Here is a 15084-nt window from a genome sequence, read left to right on the forward strand (position 1 = left end):
ACCTTATTCTAGAAACAGCTAATGAAATAACAGATAATGACTTCAAGGCCCTTCTGTCCTGTCCCTTCTTCCTTCCTGCAGCAACGCTATAGATGATACTCCCTTCACTTCCTCATGTCTAAGGAACAAGATGTTCTGTGCTTATGGAGTGGAGTGGCCTAGTGGTTAGGGTGGTGGACTTTGGTCCTGGGGAACTGAGTTCAATTCCTAGCACAGGCAGCTCCTTGTGAACTCTGGGCAAGTCACTTAACCCTCCATTGCCTGCCGCATAGAGCCTGCCATGAGTGGGAAAGCACAGGGTACAAATGTAACAAAAATAAATAAAAAAAATCCCAGGCTCTTCTGAATCCTGTTCCCATTCTTGTTAACTTGGGAGGTTGTTCTGTGCCCCTTTGAAATAAATATCATATTTCCTTATGTTGCCAAAGTTAGCTTTAAGGGTGAAGGGGCAATGAGGACAATTTACCAGGCCACTAATGCCACAAGTGACCACTCAGGTTTGTTGCCACCAGCTTGGAGATAGCAGTAAAGCCCTCTGTAGAAAGGGATACCATTGTGAATCAGCAGGAGATCAATGATTTTATGTATGTAGGACCAGCCAGATGTGGTGAAGAGAGATTTAAAATGAACAATTGTTGAGACAAAGGATAATAAAAACGGAGCATGGTCAGAGAAAGGAGGTGGTGAAGTATAGTGGAATATAGCTTGGCAAGAGGAGGAAAAGAAAGGGCTAGACCTGCATTAACATGTTTCATCATGAAGCAGTGCCTGCATGGAATAATCTACCTCCACATATTCCTTATTTCCTTATCCCCCATCTTCATGAAAATAGAGAAGTTACCATTTATTTAACCTTATTATTCCAATCTGATTACTCCCATATCAGGAAGGTACAGATTCTTACTGGGAATAAGGTATGACTGGTATATTAGACTGAAATGTGTTCTATAAAGCTCCTTGAAAGCAAAAGTATTCCAACAGATCTGCTGTTAGCAATAGTGATGATAATGAACAGCACCGCTGCATCTTGCTTTCTTCTCAGGATCTGAAGTGGCAGGACTAGCTAAGCAGGTGACATTGCCCAGGATTTCAATCACTTTTAGCACCTTGGGAATAAAGTAAATAACAATAAGCAGACATACACTATTACACTCATCTTTTTCTTTGTTCAGCTTCTATGAATTCCTCATCAGTGCTGTCTTCCATTTTATAAATTAAAAAGTAGCTTCTCTGATAGCTCCATTAAGTGCTTTTCTGATTGTGCCTATTTTTATTCCTCTCTTTTGATTTAATTATATTTATTTGGGGCAGGGGTCTGAGGGCGGTAAGATAAAGCTTGCAGTGACAGTGTTGTTCTCAGTCAGCTCCGCTGGACGGGCAGTGAGAGGCTCCTGAAGAACCTGGCAGACGATGACCCTTCTTGTCCACAAACCAGCACTGTCCCCTCCGCTGTCCTTTTGAGGACTTGCACTGTGAAGTACAAGGGACAAAACATGTCAACAGAGGAAAGAAAGAAGTAAAAACAAACAAAGTATGGACAAAATTTAAAGATTAGGCAAAGTTCAAGACGCCTATAAACATGGAGGGGCATTTTCAATATGACGGAAGTCTGACTTTGAATGTGTTGCTCAAAACATCCAAAATCTGAATAGCAAATATAGTGATTTTCAAAACAGCAAAATGCCTATCTTTCTTTTTTTTTTTTTTTTTTTTCAAAAATGGCCACTTGCTAGATGTTTCTGTGCTCTGTTAGTTTATCTTCTTGGTCCATTTTTGAAAAAAAAAAAAAAAAAGGACAAGTGAAAAACGCACAAAATCAAGCCCTTGAGATAAAGGGGGAGCCAGCATTCGTAGACTGGCCACACAAACATCCCAGCAGCGTTGCTCTCTTATATTGTAAAGTAAGCCCTCCAAAAACCTACTGTAGCTAACTATACATCACTACAATAGCCCATATGGCTGCAGATGTCACCTTTATTTATTTATTTGTTACATTTGTATCCCACATTTTCCCACCTTTTTACAGGCTCAATGTTGCTTACATGGAGGGGCATAATCGAAAGGTCGTCCAAGCACGAATTAGGACGTCCTTACGAAAACGTCCAAAATCAGGCATGTATAATCGAAAAATAGTATGGGCGTTTTTCGATAATCGATTATCCCTGTTGCAAAACGACCAAATAAGGAGCGCATAAACGTTACTAAATAGGGCGCCCTATCATGTTCGATTATTGCAGCTGAAAACGACCAAATCAGAAAGTGTGTAAAATAATGTACATAGTTGTACCGCAAGTACAGTGCATGCTGTTCTGGACATCCAGGTACGGGAAATATGAGGGACGTTCATACGCGTCAAATACAGAAAGATCATGCTGCTCCACCGAATATTCCTCATATGTGCCCTATCTGGATGTCCGGAACTGCATGCACTGTACCTACTGAACATGCAGCTAAATGCATATTGTGTATATGTGAAAAGGGTCGGGTGCTTCATACTCATCTATATAAGGCAAGTTCCGCACGCATGAAGGGCCCGCACGCATAACAACCAGTCATGCACGTCAGGGATGTCTATGATTACAACGGTGTCCACGTGCTGATAGGGCCATATATGGGATGGTAATATATATATGGAGTTGTGCATGAAACGATGTCCATCACGCAAGGGCGTCCATATAAGGCACTTGTTTTCCAACACCTATTCTCACTGAAAAAATGGCGCACCTGCGACGTGAGCCAAATTTCAGTGAGGCTGAGAGCCTGCTGCTGGTGCGGCTGTGCCTTAGGCACCGGCACAGGCTGTTTATACAGCACCACCACCTGTCCCCCAAGATCCAGGCCATGAAAGCCTGGTCCCGCATCAGGGATAGGCTTGAAAGGTAAGTGTTTGGACCACACACCCCCCTCCTGTACCTACACATATAACAGCTCCGTCATCAATGTAACCAGTGACTGGAGTGTGCATGCAAGGATAATGAGTAATATGGGTACATGCACAATCACTAATAAAATGTATGTACTTGACAGGATGACCATTCCCACATCCCTACAATAATGTATTTCGTTATTTAATTATTTCTTGCATTTGTACCCCACATTTTCCCATCCCTCTTTGCAGGCTCTATGTGGCTTACACCACATCATGAATAGTGGAAACATTTTACAAAATAAATGTATAGCATACAGAAGGATCTTGATAACATGGTAATGATAAGACATATTAGTAGTTTAACAAGCAAAAATTATAATGCATACAAACGGTACTTTCTGGCCTCATGGCCACCTCTATGGCATCATCTGCATAGGAGCCAACTCGGTGGCTGCTGTTGGTGCTTGAGCACTCCCAATACTGAATAAATTCCTTGTATGTGTCCAGGGAGGGGTGATCTCCACTGGGGTTAGCACCCCCAATAATTTAAAAAAGGTGGCTACTATGAATCTGTACCAATGGAAGTGGTCCCCCCCCCCCCCCCAACAGTGTTGACCCTCTCTGCTATTTGATTGACAAATGAATGTGTGTGCAGAGGGCAAGAAGGACCATCCCCTGACTCCTGCTCTACAAACTTATATCTTACAGACGGTTCGGGGTTCACCGGGACCTCGAGTCCCTGAGGAGGAGGTTCCGCCGTGTGAGGCAGGAGAGCCCAGATCTCATCAGGGCAGTGCGACGGCACCTCAGGGCTCGCCGTAAATATTCAAAACAGGACACCTGTACTGAATTGTAAATATATTTATTGAATCATGCAAATGTCCTGTACAATATCAATTTCCTTGTGGCTAATAGCCAACTAGTAAGTAATAACATATCTGTCCCAGATCAAGGACGCAGGTTGCAGGTGCCCTCCCATGACTGTGGCTGCAACTTCCAATGACCATCCCCCCCCCCCCACCCCCGAGATGAATGAAATGACATGCCTCACTTTACTCTCCCCCTTTCTGGGGTGGGTGGATAGTGTGTCCTGGTAGACCTGCCTGAGGCGCTACTTTTACTGGATGTCATCGCCTCCCTCACATAAAAGTTATGTGCTAAACACCCTTCCCACCCCCCCACCCCCATTAAAAACAACAAAAACAGGTCAGCAAACCCTCGTCGCATCTCACAATGCAAACATGCTGGTCAGCAATGAGTGTGGTCTGCCAACATGTCCTGTGTGTACTGTGTGTCAGAGCAGTTTCCAGAGTTCCCTGTCATGTCATCTGATGCATCTCGGTCCCCATGGATATAGGCCACGCCTCACCACACCTTTCCCCCGCCTCAGGCCACCCAGCTACTGCAGTATGCAAGCCATGTTGCATGTGCTGATCTCAACCACACTCCTTTTACATACACAGGGCTCCAGCACCAGCAGGAGGAGCAGGCGGACGAGGAGGGGCACCTGGAGGAGGAGGAGCCAGGCCAGGAGGGCCACCTGGAGGAGGAGGAGCCAGCCCAGGAGGGCCACCAGCAGGAGGAGGAGGAGCCGGCCGAGGAGGGCCACGAGGAGGAGGAGTCGGACACGGAGGAGGGGGTCCTCATTATTGATGAGGACATTCTGGAGGACCCCTCCCCACCTGCAGCTCCATCTGAGCCATCTCCATCGCCTGAGGCAGCTCCATCGCCTGGGCCACCTCCATCGCCTGGGCCACCTCCATCCCCTGGCCCTACTCCATCCCCTAGGCCACCTCCATCCCCTGGGCCACCTCCAGCCCTTGGGCCAGCTGCAGTCCTGCGCCTCCTGCAGCAGGTGGTAGATGGCCAGAACCAGCTGCTGCAGGAGGTCAGAGCCATACGGCAGGGCAATGAGCAGCTCCACGGCCCACTGAGGGTGATGCTGCTGCTGCTCATTACCCTGCTACAGAGGGCGCTGGTAAGAGGCCATGGCCGGCCTTGACCTACTTTGGGGGGGGGGGGATATGTAGCGGTTGTGGGGAGTTGTGGGGGGTTGGGTGAATTGTTGAATATTGTGTGGGGGGGTGTTGGGGAGATATGTACAGGTTGTGGGGATTTGTTGTGGGGGGGAGGTATTGTTTGATAGGGGGGGTTGGGGGATTTGTAGGGGTGTTGGGGATTTGTTGTGTGTGTGTGGGGGGGATTTGTAGGGGTGGGGGGGGGACTATGTTGGGGTTTTTACATAAATATATTTTTTTACATTTAATCTAACAGGGTGTGTGTGTGTCTGTACCTTGTGCATTACATATAACCAAATGGTGGTGTTGATGTGAGAGGAGGCAGCAATATGCATTGCATGAAATGTGAAGTGTGAATGAGAAAGTTGATGCATGTCTGTGACAATGTTGGCCATACAGAAGCCCACCTGTTCATTCCAACCTGCATGGCCGTATGTGCAGGGGGGTGGGCCGCGGAGGCTGGATGGCTATTACTGTTGAGGAACACAAATGACCATCCAGCCTCTTTCCCTCCCCCTTACCATACAGCCCCACAGCACAGAGTGGCATAAATAATAGATTTGTTGTCTAGCACTTGTGATCTGCCAAGTACAAACTTGCACATAACCCTAGGTAGCACATAGACGATGTTTGCTCTCTGATCGCCACACACCCTTACCCACAACCAAACCACATTGGTGGGGGGGGGGGGGGGGGGGGCCACAAAGCAGCTACAAACAGCTGGCTCATCTTTTCACATTCAATGCATCAGCAATGGTATATAGTGCTGAGGAGAAAAGGGAAAACAATGGGAAAACCAATTAGATGGATGGTTACTTCATCACAGTTGCAATATAATACAAGAGTTACAGAAGGGCACAAATAAATATGGTGTTCATTATTTGGATGTTTGCTCACACTTTTTCCAGTAGTAGCTCAAAGAGTTACATTCAAGTATTCTGGGTCGTTCTCTGTCCCAGGATGACTCTAAGTTTGGACCTGAGCCAATGGAGGGTTCAGTGACTCAGCTTAGATCACAAGGTGCAGCAGTGGGAATTGAACCTGCAACCTTGTGATTACAAGGCTGGTGCTCTAACCACTAGGCCACTGCAGCCACCAGGCTGTAGCCACCTGCAGGTAATTTGGGTTTGCACCTGTAACCACAAATCCTCTCCCTCACCATGTCTTAAGGGCTCAGTAGGCAGTACCTGTGGCCACCTTGAACCTAGTTTGCAGCCTACCACGTTAGAAATGTTGTTGTTCCATAACTATGGAGGATTGTAGGACGGTGTTCAATAATATGGTCAAGACATTCATTGCATATATTATTCCCCCTCCCCCTCCTATCGAACTTGAGAATGGGGGGCCACTTCATAAATGAGGACTGGGGTTCACCACATAAAAAAGGAAAATGGAACCTACCAATACAGCAGCTCCAACAGCTGGCCCACAGCATTAAGGACCTGCCAAAACCACACAGAACAGCGCTGGCCTCCAACCTGTGCACAGGAGCCTGGTGAAAAGAGAGCTAAGAGTTGACTGCAGACTACATACAGTGAATGGACACTCCTTCATTATGAGCAGAAAGAGAAGAGGTGGCTGAGAAGTATGAGCTTACCTTGATCGTGTGTTGCAAGATTGTGTAGTGCAGCTTCTATCTCCTGGACCATTAGCTCAATTTCTGCCTCAGTGAAATGACCCTTACCGATGGGTGCTTCCTTTGGTGCCATTCTACCAATCTCTTCGCTCCCACAGACTGCCTGCTACTACCAGGCAGAGAGAATGGGAGACAGTAAGGGAGGCTCATGGGATGTGGAAGACTGGAAAAGGAAGCCATGTTGGCTGAGGGCCACCACAAATCACAACCCCCCCCCCCCAAAAAAAAAAATACACAGGTGTACCCAAGCATACATTGCCAAACACAAACATTATTATAAGTGACGGTAAAACACTGTAAACGAATGTTAATAAGAACCGCAAACGTCCCAGCACAGGAAATGCCGGTTTAAATGGCAATCAAGAAAGGGAAGACAGGTGGGGACGCCCATACTTATCTACCCATAATCAAAATCACATGGCCCAAATCGCTACCTCAGCTGGACACGTTTAGGAAATTTGTGTATAATCGAAATTAAAACGCCCATATCAGACACGCCTATCCCATTCCAACATGGGCGTTCCTGGCGACTATTTAGACGCCCCTCTCCGTATTTTCGAAACTCATTGGTACAATGCCACCACGTCAGCCCCCAACCCGGAAGGGTAATTTCTCAGATGCAGAGGTGGAGCTCCTGGTGCAGGAGATAGAGCAACGGCACACCAATCTGTTTGCTCCCACAGGGCAGAGGCTGGCTGCGACCACAAAGCAGCAGGAATGGGAGGCGGTACGTGACACTTGACACCTCGGCCCAGCCTGAGGGCTCAGGTAGGTTGTCCATAATGAAGTTGGGGTATCTGTTGTGCTGCACTACACTGTGTTATACAAGTTAGGGCCAGGGGGAGGAAGGTGGTGAGTTGGGGGCAGGAGGAGGGAGATGGGGGGAGGAGTTTCACCAGGGTGTGTCTCAGGCTGTCTTCATATGTGGAATAAACGCCCACCTTTATGATGGTGTCCTGACCTCCTAATCCCTACTCAGTTGCTCTGTACCCTTACTCCCTATCCCTACCGTAGTCATTGGCTTCCCTCTTACTTGTCCTGTGTGTGCATCTTAATTAAATTGTAAGCTCTATTTGAGTAGTGGTAGTATTAATGTGTGTCATAGGAGCAGACTCTGTGGGTGCTGTGGGTGTTTGAGCACCCCCAATATTGAGGAAATATCATGTAGGTGTCCAGGGAGGGGTTATTTGCACTGGGCTTAGCACCCCCAATAATACTTTACATTTGGCTCCTATGGGTGTGTGTAGGTTACTACTGTGGCACAACTTTGGGGCCCTTCCTTCCCTTCTCCCTCCTATTTTCCCATCACCAAACTGTGCCTATTTCCTTCTGTCACCTCTGTGCTCTAGTCAGTGTGGGCCACATGCATGCAACTTAAGGAGCCTGTAATCGGGGTCATAAAGCAGTTCTAGGCAGTCTACCAAGTCAGTAGTAACACAAGACATGCTCAAATGTCCTTCACTTTAACAAATATACAACAAACAGCTTGTCCACAAAGTTGTGAGCGGTGTCCTTCTCTTGGCTGTCCGTCCACCACCTGTACCCAGCTGCCTGTGGTGCTCTCTTTCAATTCCATTCCTCCTCACCATCTCTCTTTGCTGGGTCATCAAGTGTGGGGCAATGTATATGAATGCTGAAAGACAAAAGTGGGTTATTTTCACCAACACACTTCCTCACCTTTGTGCTATACAGGTGATGACTCTGATGAGGCTGGCCCTAGTGGCCTCCAATCCCAACAAAGGCCTACACCAGCAGGACAGCCTCAACCTCCACTGCCTGCAGCAGCAGTACAGCCTCTACCTCCACCACCTGCAGCAGCAGTACAGCCTCTACCTCCACCGCCTGCAGCACCAGCAGTACAGCCTCTGCTTCCACCACCTGCAGCAGCAGAACCAGCAGTAGAGGCTCAACCTCCACCAGCACCACCAGCAGAGGCTGGACCTCCACCACCAGTTGACTTTGCTGATGAGGAGGATGCATATAGGGGGCCAGCTCCTCGCCAGAGGCCACCCAGCCAAAGGAGGCAACTACTGCGGCTGGCCACTGATTTGCTGCAGCACAATGTGCGCTTGGAGGAGTACCGGCAGCAAAAATTAGAGCTGCAGCGGGAAGCACTGCAGGCGCAGCGCCAAGCCCACCAGGAACTGTTCCAGGTGCAGCGCCAAGCCCACCAGGAGGTGCTCCAGCAACTCCAACAGCTGCAGCACAGCATTGAAGGCCTGTGCCCTCTGGTCACAGCACCTACTCCAGCGGTGCTGCTGCAGCAAGACCTGCCATCCACCTCCTCCAGTGGGCAGCAACCACCAGCTAAGAGGTGGGCGTTGAGATCGTCCGCCTCCACAGCCACTAGTGCAGCACCCACCAAACCAGCTCCCCTTCTGGGTCCTGTGGCCAGGCTACAGCCAACAAGGTGGCCGGATTTCCACAGCGCAGCCGAAGTCATTTCTATAGCGCTACAAGGCATACGCAGTGCTGTACACCATACACAGAAAGACAGTCCCTGCTCAAACAGCTTACAATCTAGATAAGACAGGTAAACAGACAACAATAAGGGTAACAGACAGAACAATAAGGGTAAGGGAATAAAGAGGTGAGGATAAAAAGACAGGGCAAGTGAGTGGTGGTTAGGAGTCAACAGCAGTGGTAAAGAGGTAGGATTTAAGTTTGGACTTGAAAATGGCCAAAGACGGGGCTAGACGTACAGGCTCGGGTAGTCTATTCCAGGCGTGAGGTGCAACAAGATAAAAGGAACGGAACCTGGAATTAGCAGTAGAGGAGAAGGGGACAGATAAGAGAGATTTATCTACAGAACGGAGTACCCGAGAGGGGGCGTAGGTTGAGACAAGAGTGGAGAGGTACTGGGGAGCGGCAGAGCCTTGCTGCTGTGTTTTGGGCGGTTTGAAGTTTCTTTATGATTTGTTCTTTGCATCCGGCATAGATTCCATTACAATAGTCTGTGTGGCTTAGTACCATTGACTGTACCAGGTTGCAAAATACTTCCCTCGGGAAGAATGGTTTCACACGTTTTAGTTTCCACATTGAGAGAAACATTTTCTTTATGGTGATTTCAGCTTGGGACTCTAGTTGGAGGTTTCAGTCGATTGTTACTCTGAGAATTTTTAGGCTGTCTGAGAAAGGGAGGGTGTATCCTGGGGTCTTAATGTTGTGTTGTATTGGGATGGGATGAGATGATGAGACAGTGTGTTTTTTCTGTAGTGACTTTTAATTGGAATGCGTTTGCCCATGAGTTCATGATGTTTAAGTTGAGCTTGATTTTATTGGTGATTTCTTCTAAATCATGTTTGTAGGGGATGCATAGCGTGATGTCATCAGCGTAAATGAATGGATTAAGGCCTTGTGTAGATAAGGCATTGGCTAGTGGGGCCATCATGAAGTTGAAAAGGATCGGTAATAGTGGTGATCCTTGCGGTACTCCGCAGTCTGGTTTCCAGGGTGACAATATGTTGGTGCTTGATTTCACTTAGTATGTTCTGGTGGTTAGAAAGCCCTTAATCCAATTGAGAGTGTTACCACCAATTCCGAAATAATCTAGGAGTCTTAACAATATGTTATGGTTAACCATGTCGAATGCACTGGACATGTCAAATTGAATGAGGAGAATGCTTTTGCCTATTGCTATCTCCTGGTGAATTTGGATAAGAGAGTGAGTAGTACTGTTTCGGTGCTATGTTGGGGTCGGAATCCTGATCTTGACTCATGTAGTATATTGAATTCGTTTATGTAGTTGTTGAGTTGTTTGGTCACCAGTCTTTCCATGAGTTTGACTACTAATGGGATAGATGCTACTGTGTGGTATTTGGTGATATCATTTGGCTTTTTTCTTGGTGTCTTTTGGTATTGGGGTGAGCAGGATGTTGCCTTTTTCTTTAGGGAAAATACCCCACTGAAGCATGAAAGTTAGATGGGATGTGAGATCTGTTATGAAGCTGTGGGGGGCAGATTGTATTAGGTAACTGGGGCAGATGCCCAATTGACAGTGGCTTTTGGAGTATTTTTTAATCGCCTGAGTAACTATGTCGGCGCTGAGGAGAGCGAAGTTTGACCATAATTGGTCCACAGGGTATTCACCAGGGGTTGGGTCCAGCCCATTAATGAAGTTTTCTATGTCCGTGTTGTCCAGAGGTAGGGTTTTGCATAGATTTATAATTTTTTCGTTGAAATATTTATCAAGGTTTTCTACCGATGGTATGTTTGGTTGTGATGACTGGTGTTGTGTCTAGTAATTTGTTCACAAGATGGTATAGTTTCTTCATGTTGTTGTAGTCCGGCCCAATTTTGGTTTTGTAATATGACTTTTTGGTCTATCTTATTGCATATTTGTATTTCCTTTGTATCTGTTTCCATGCGTTGAGTGTGTGTTCGTCTTTTTTTTTTCCATGCGTGTTCTAGTCTCCTTGATTGTGTTTTTAATTTTTTCAATTCTTCTTTGAACCACGGTATCGAGTTGTGTCTGCATGAAGTTCTTGTTTGTAGGGGTGCTATTGTGTCTAGTATGTGTCTGCATCTTTTGTCCCAAACTGAGAGGTAATGAATGGAGTCCGTTTGTGTAGTCCAGTCATTATTGTATATCTGTTGACAGAAAGTATCCGGGTCTATTTAGCCTCTCGTGGTGTGGGTTGGGTGTTCTCGTGTGTGGAGAGAACCTTTTTTCCGCCATTTTAGGGATAGGTTTCATTTATAGTGGTCAGTCCATGGTGTTTCTGTCCATCTGGTTTGTGTTATGGTTAGGTTCTGGTCAGTGGATAGTTTGTATGAGATGAGGTCAAGTGTATGGCCCTTCGTGTGGGTTGTTTGCATGTGCGGCCATGTTAGATCGCATAAATGAAGGAAGTCCTTACAGTCTCGTGCATTTGTAGAGTTTGGGTCTTCTAGGTGAAGGTTAATGTCTCCTAGTAGTAGTATATTAGAGTTGGATACACATGTGTTTGAAACAAAGTCCATGAAGTCTGCTTGACTTTCATTCCAGCTGCATGGTGGTCTGTAAAGCAGGGTATTGTGGTGGATTCTGATTGAGGCTATTTCGAGGTGGGTTGTTATGGATTCGGCAGTGGTTTCAAGAATGAGGTGAGATCAGTATACGAGCGCTATACCCCCTCCTCTCTTTTCTTTTCTGGACCAGTGAGTGATTTTATATCCTGGAGGACAAAGGCTTAAGATGATTGGGTCCTCTTGGTTATGGATCCAGGTTTCAGTGATGAAAAGTAGATCAAGTTTCTCTGACGTGAGCCAGTCTGTTATTATTGTTGTTTTGTTTGTCACGGATCTGGCGTTGACATAGCAGACTTGAATTTTTTGATATGAGTCTTCTGCGTTCGGTGTTATATGGACTTTTGTTAGTTGCCGTGTCTTGGTTTGTGTGGAGTTTTTGTATCCTTTTTTTCCTTTTGTTGAGGATGTGCACATGTTCGTGTTCTTCCTTTGTGTTGCTTATTGTCGGTTTGATGTGGTGTGATGAGTCTGGTCAGTATTCGGTGATTGTATAATATGGGTGTATTGTTGATTTCTGCGAGTGGGGTGGTTATTCATTGTGGTATCAGTTCACTTTGGCTATCGTGTTTGATAAGAGTGCTTAGTAGGGTGTTGTTCTTTGTGGTGGAGTCTTGTGTTCTGGTCTTGTGTGTTTTGTGTGTCTATGGTGGTTATGATGTTTTGTTTGTTGATTAGGTATGGATGTATTAGGTATAAGTGGTTTACTCACGGTTAGATGCTCAGATTCTTAGATGTACTAGGGCTCAGAGACTCCTCAATTTTGGGGGGTGTGATTGGTGGCTGAATTTAGGAGAGATTGTTGGGTTTTTAGGTGTGTTGCTCCAGGATATGGTGATTCCTCATTGGTTGGAGGTAAGAATCGGCTGTTGCCCAGGGTCCTTGCTGCTGTTGTGCGCTGGATCTGGGCTCCTTCGTCCGACGATTGGGGCGCGTCTAGCGCTCTGGAATACAAGGTCCAGCTTTGGGCGCCTCCGCTGCTCTGGTCCCTCACTGCTGGGTTGCAACATCTACTTGGGGTGCAAGCCACGTGGCGTCGGCGCTGGGCCCTGGTGTCTCTTTCTTCTGTTGTTCACCATGCGAGCCCGCCACGGGACACACTCCGGTTTAGCAGTGGGGCCATTCAGGTCTTTATGCCTTTTTTCATCCAAAACTTCATATTAAAAAATCTTCCTTTTCTTGTTTCTAGTTTTCATACATTTCAGGTGAATCACACTCCTTCCACCTCAGAGAGGTTTAAGAAGTGCTGTGCAACCCTGTCTGACTTCATAAAATCATGGGGTTAATATGAAAATCAATTTAACCTGGTTCTGTCACATATTCGGGTCTAGCCATTGTTATTCAGCAGCAATTAACTAGTTAGTCAAACGGGGGGGGGGGGGGGGGGGGGGGAGGGGTCACACCTGCTGCCAGAAATGTGTGTATTGCAAGCATGCTATATCAACTCGGACAGTAGCTAATCCCAAGACTGGGAAACAGTATGAGTTACGTTCCCGAATCAACTGTAATTCAGCCCAAGTTATTTATGCAATAAAGATGGGCATAATCGAAGGGTGTCAGCCATCTCTATGGGCGGCCATCTCTGGGGCTGGTACCGTAAGTGGGCAGAGCCAACTGTATTTTCGAAAAAGATGGCCAGACATCTTTTTCTTCGCTAATACGGTTGGGCGCGGCCAAATGTCAGAGTGCGCTGGGTTTGACATGGCCGGCTTCGGTTTTCGGCCATAATGGAAAATAATGCCGGCGATCTCAAACCTGGCGAAATGCAAGCCATTTGGTCGTGGGAGGAGCCAGCATTTGCAGTGCACTGGCCCCCCTCACATGCCAGGACACCAACCGGGCACCCTAGAGAGCACTTCTAAAAATTAAAAAATAATAGCTCCCATCCCTTGGTTGTTTAGCCCCCCAAATCCCCCCTACAACCCACTCTCCACAACTCTACACCATTACCATAGCCCTAAGGGGTGAAGGGGGGCACCTACATGTGGGTACAGTGGGTTTTGGGTGGGTTTAGATTGTAAGCTCTCTGAGCAGGGACTGTCCTTCTATGTTAAATTGTACAGCGCTGCGTAACCCTAGTAGCGCTTTAGAAATGTTAAATAGTAGAAGTAGTAGTTTTGGAGGGCTCCCATTTATCACCACAAGTGGAACAGGTAGGGAGGATGTGTCTGGGTCCACCTGTCTGAAATGCACTGCACCCACTAAAAACTGCTCCAGGGACTTGCATACTACTATCAGGGAGCTGGGTATGACATTTGAGGCTGGCATAGAGGCTGGCAAAAAAGGTTTTTTGGGGGAATGGGATGGAGTTGGTGACCACTGGGGGAGTAAGGGGAGGTCATCCCCGATTCCCTTCGGTGGCCATTTGGTCAGTTGGGGCTCCTATTTGAAGTTTGGTCGTGAAAAAAAAAGGGACCAAGTAAAGCCAGTGAAATGCTTGTCAAGCCTGGCTTTTTTTTTCCATTATCAGGCGAAGCCGGCCATCTCGTGACCACGCCCCCATCCCGCCCCCGTCCTGCATTCACTTCCCTACCGACATGCCCCATTGATGTTTCGCCGGCTCCGCGACAGAAAGCAGTTGAACCCGGCCAAAATCGGCTTTCGATTATACCGATTTGGCTGGGTTAAGGAGATCGCCGGCCATCTCCCAATTTGTGTCGGAAGATGGCTGGCGATCACTTTTGAAATTGAGCTGGAAAGTGTCCTTGTCCCGCATTCTGTACCCTGCCTTGAAGTTTGGCCAGGTCCGCGACGGAAAGCAGTTGGCACCGGCCAAAATCGGCTTCTGATTATACCGATTTGGCCGGATTCAGGAGATCGCTGGCCATCTTCCGATTTGTGTCGGAAGATGGCTGGTGATCACTTTCGAAAATGAGCTGGAAAGTGTCCTTGTCCCGCCTTCTGTACCCTGCCTTGAAGATTGGGCGGCTCTGCGGCGGAAAGCAGTTGGCGCCGGCCAAAATCGGCTTTCGATTATACCGATTTGGCCGGGTTCAGGAGATAGCCGGCCATCTCCCAATTTGTGTCGGAAGATGGCCGGCGATCTCTTTCAAAAATAAGCTGGTAAGTGACTTAAAAGAGTAAACTATTACAATGTGCATATACACAGGTGGGTATTAATTTGTTAATTATTTAATGATTGAGAAGCTAGGAGCCTTAATCAAAATCAAATAATTTCCCCCTCATTCTATAACAGGTCATCTATGGTTAGGCACCAATTGTCGACATATGTTATACAACACTAGCACATATGCATGTGACCGTAATAGTAACACATGTGGAGGGGCATTTTTGAAAGAATGTCCAAGTCAGAATTGGGGGGGGGGGTCCTGCTCATAACATCCAAAAAAATGTCCATCTCACAGCCATTTTTGAACACAAAAAACGTTGGGATTTCCAGTTCAAAAATACATGAGAAGGATGTTCTTGCATTTAAAATGTCCAAAATACGAACACCAAAACAGCAGGCACAAAAATGTCTGGTACAAATCCCACTTTAATTCCGTTGTATGTTATTGTCAGCCCTCCAGAAACAGATAAAAACCTACAATACC

General features: G+C 46.9%; 1 protein-coding gene across 1 annotated transcript in view; it reads right to left on the bottom strand.

The window, feature by feature from the left end:
* Nucleotides 1–258: 258 nt before the first annotated feature.
* IGFBP6 (insulin like growth factor binding protein 6) overlaps nucleotides 259–15084 on the bottom strand; it is a 42291-nt gene continuing 27465 nt past the window's right edge. Inside the window, 1 exon segment of the mRNA XM_030198192.1 lies at nucleotides 259–1470. Coding sequence (XP_030054052.1) covers nucleotides 1357–1470 — 114 coding nt within the window. The 3' untranslated portion in view covers nucleotides 259–1356.

The sequence above is a fragment of the Microcaecilia unicolor genome, chromosome 3 (assembly GCF_901765095.1).
Source record: "Microcaecilia unicolor chromosome 3, aMicUni1.1, whole genome shotgun sequence".
NCBI classification, from domain to species: domain Eukaryota; kingdom Metazoa; phylum Chordata; class Amphibia; order Gymnophiona; family Siphonopidae; genus Microcaecilia; species Microcaecilia unicolor.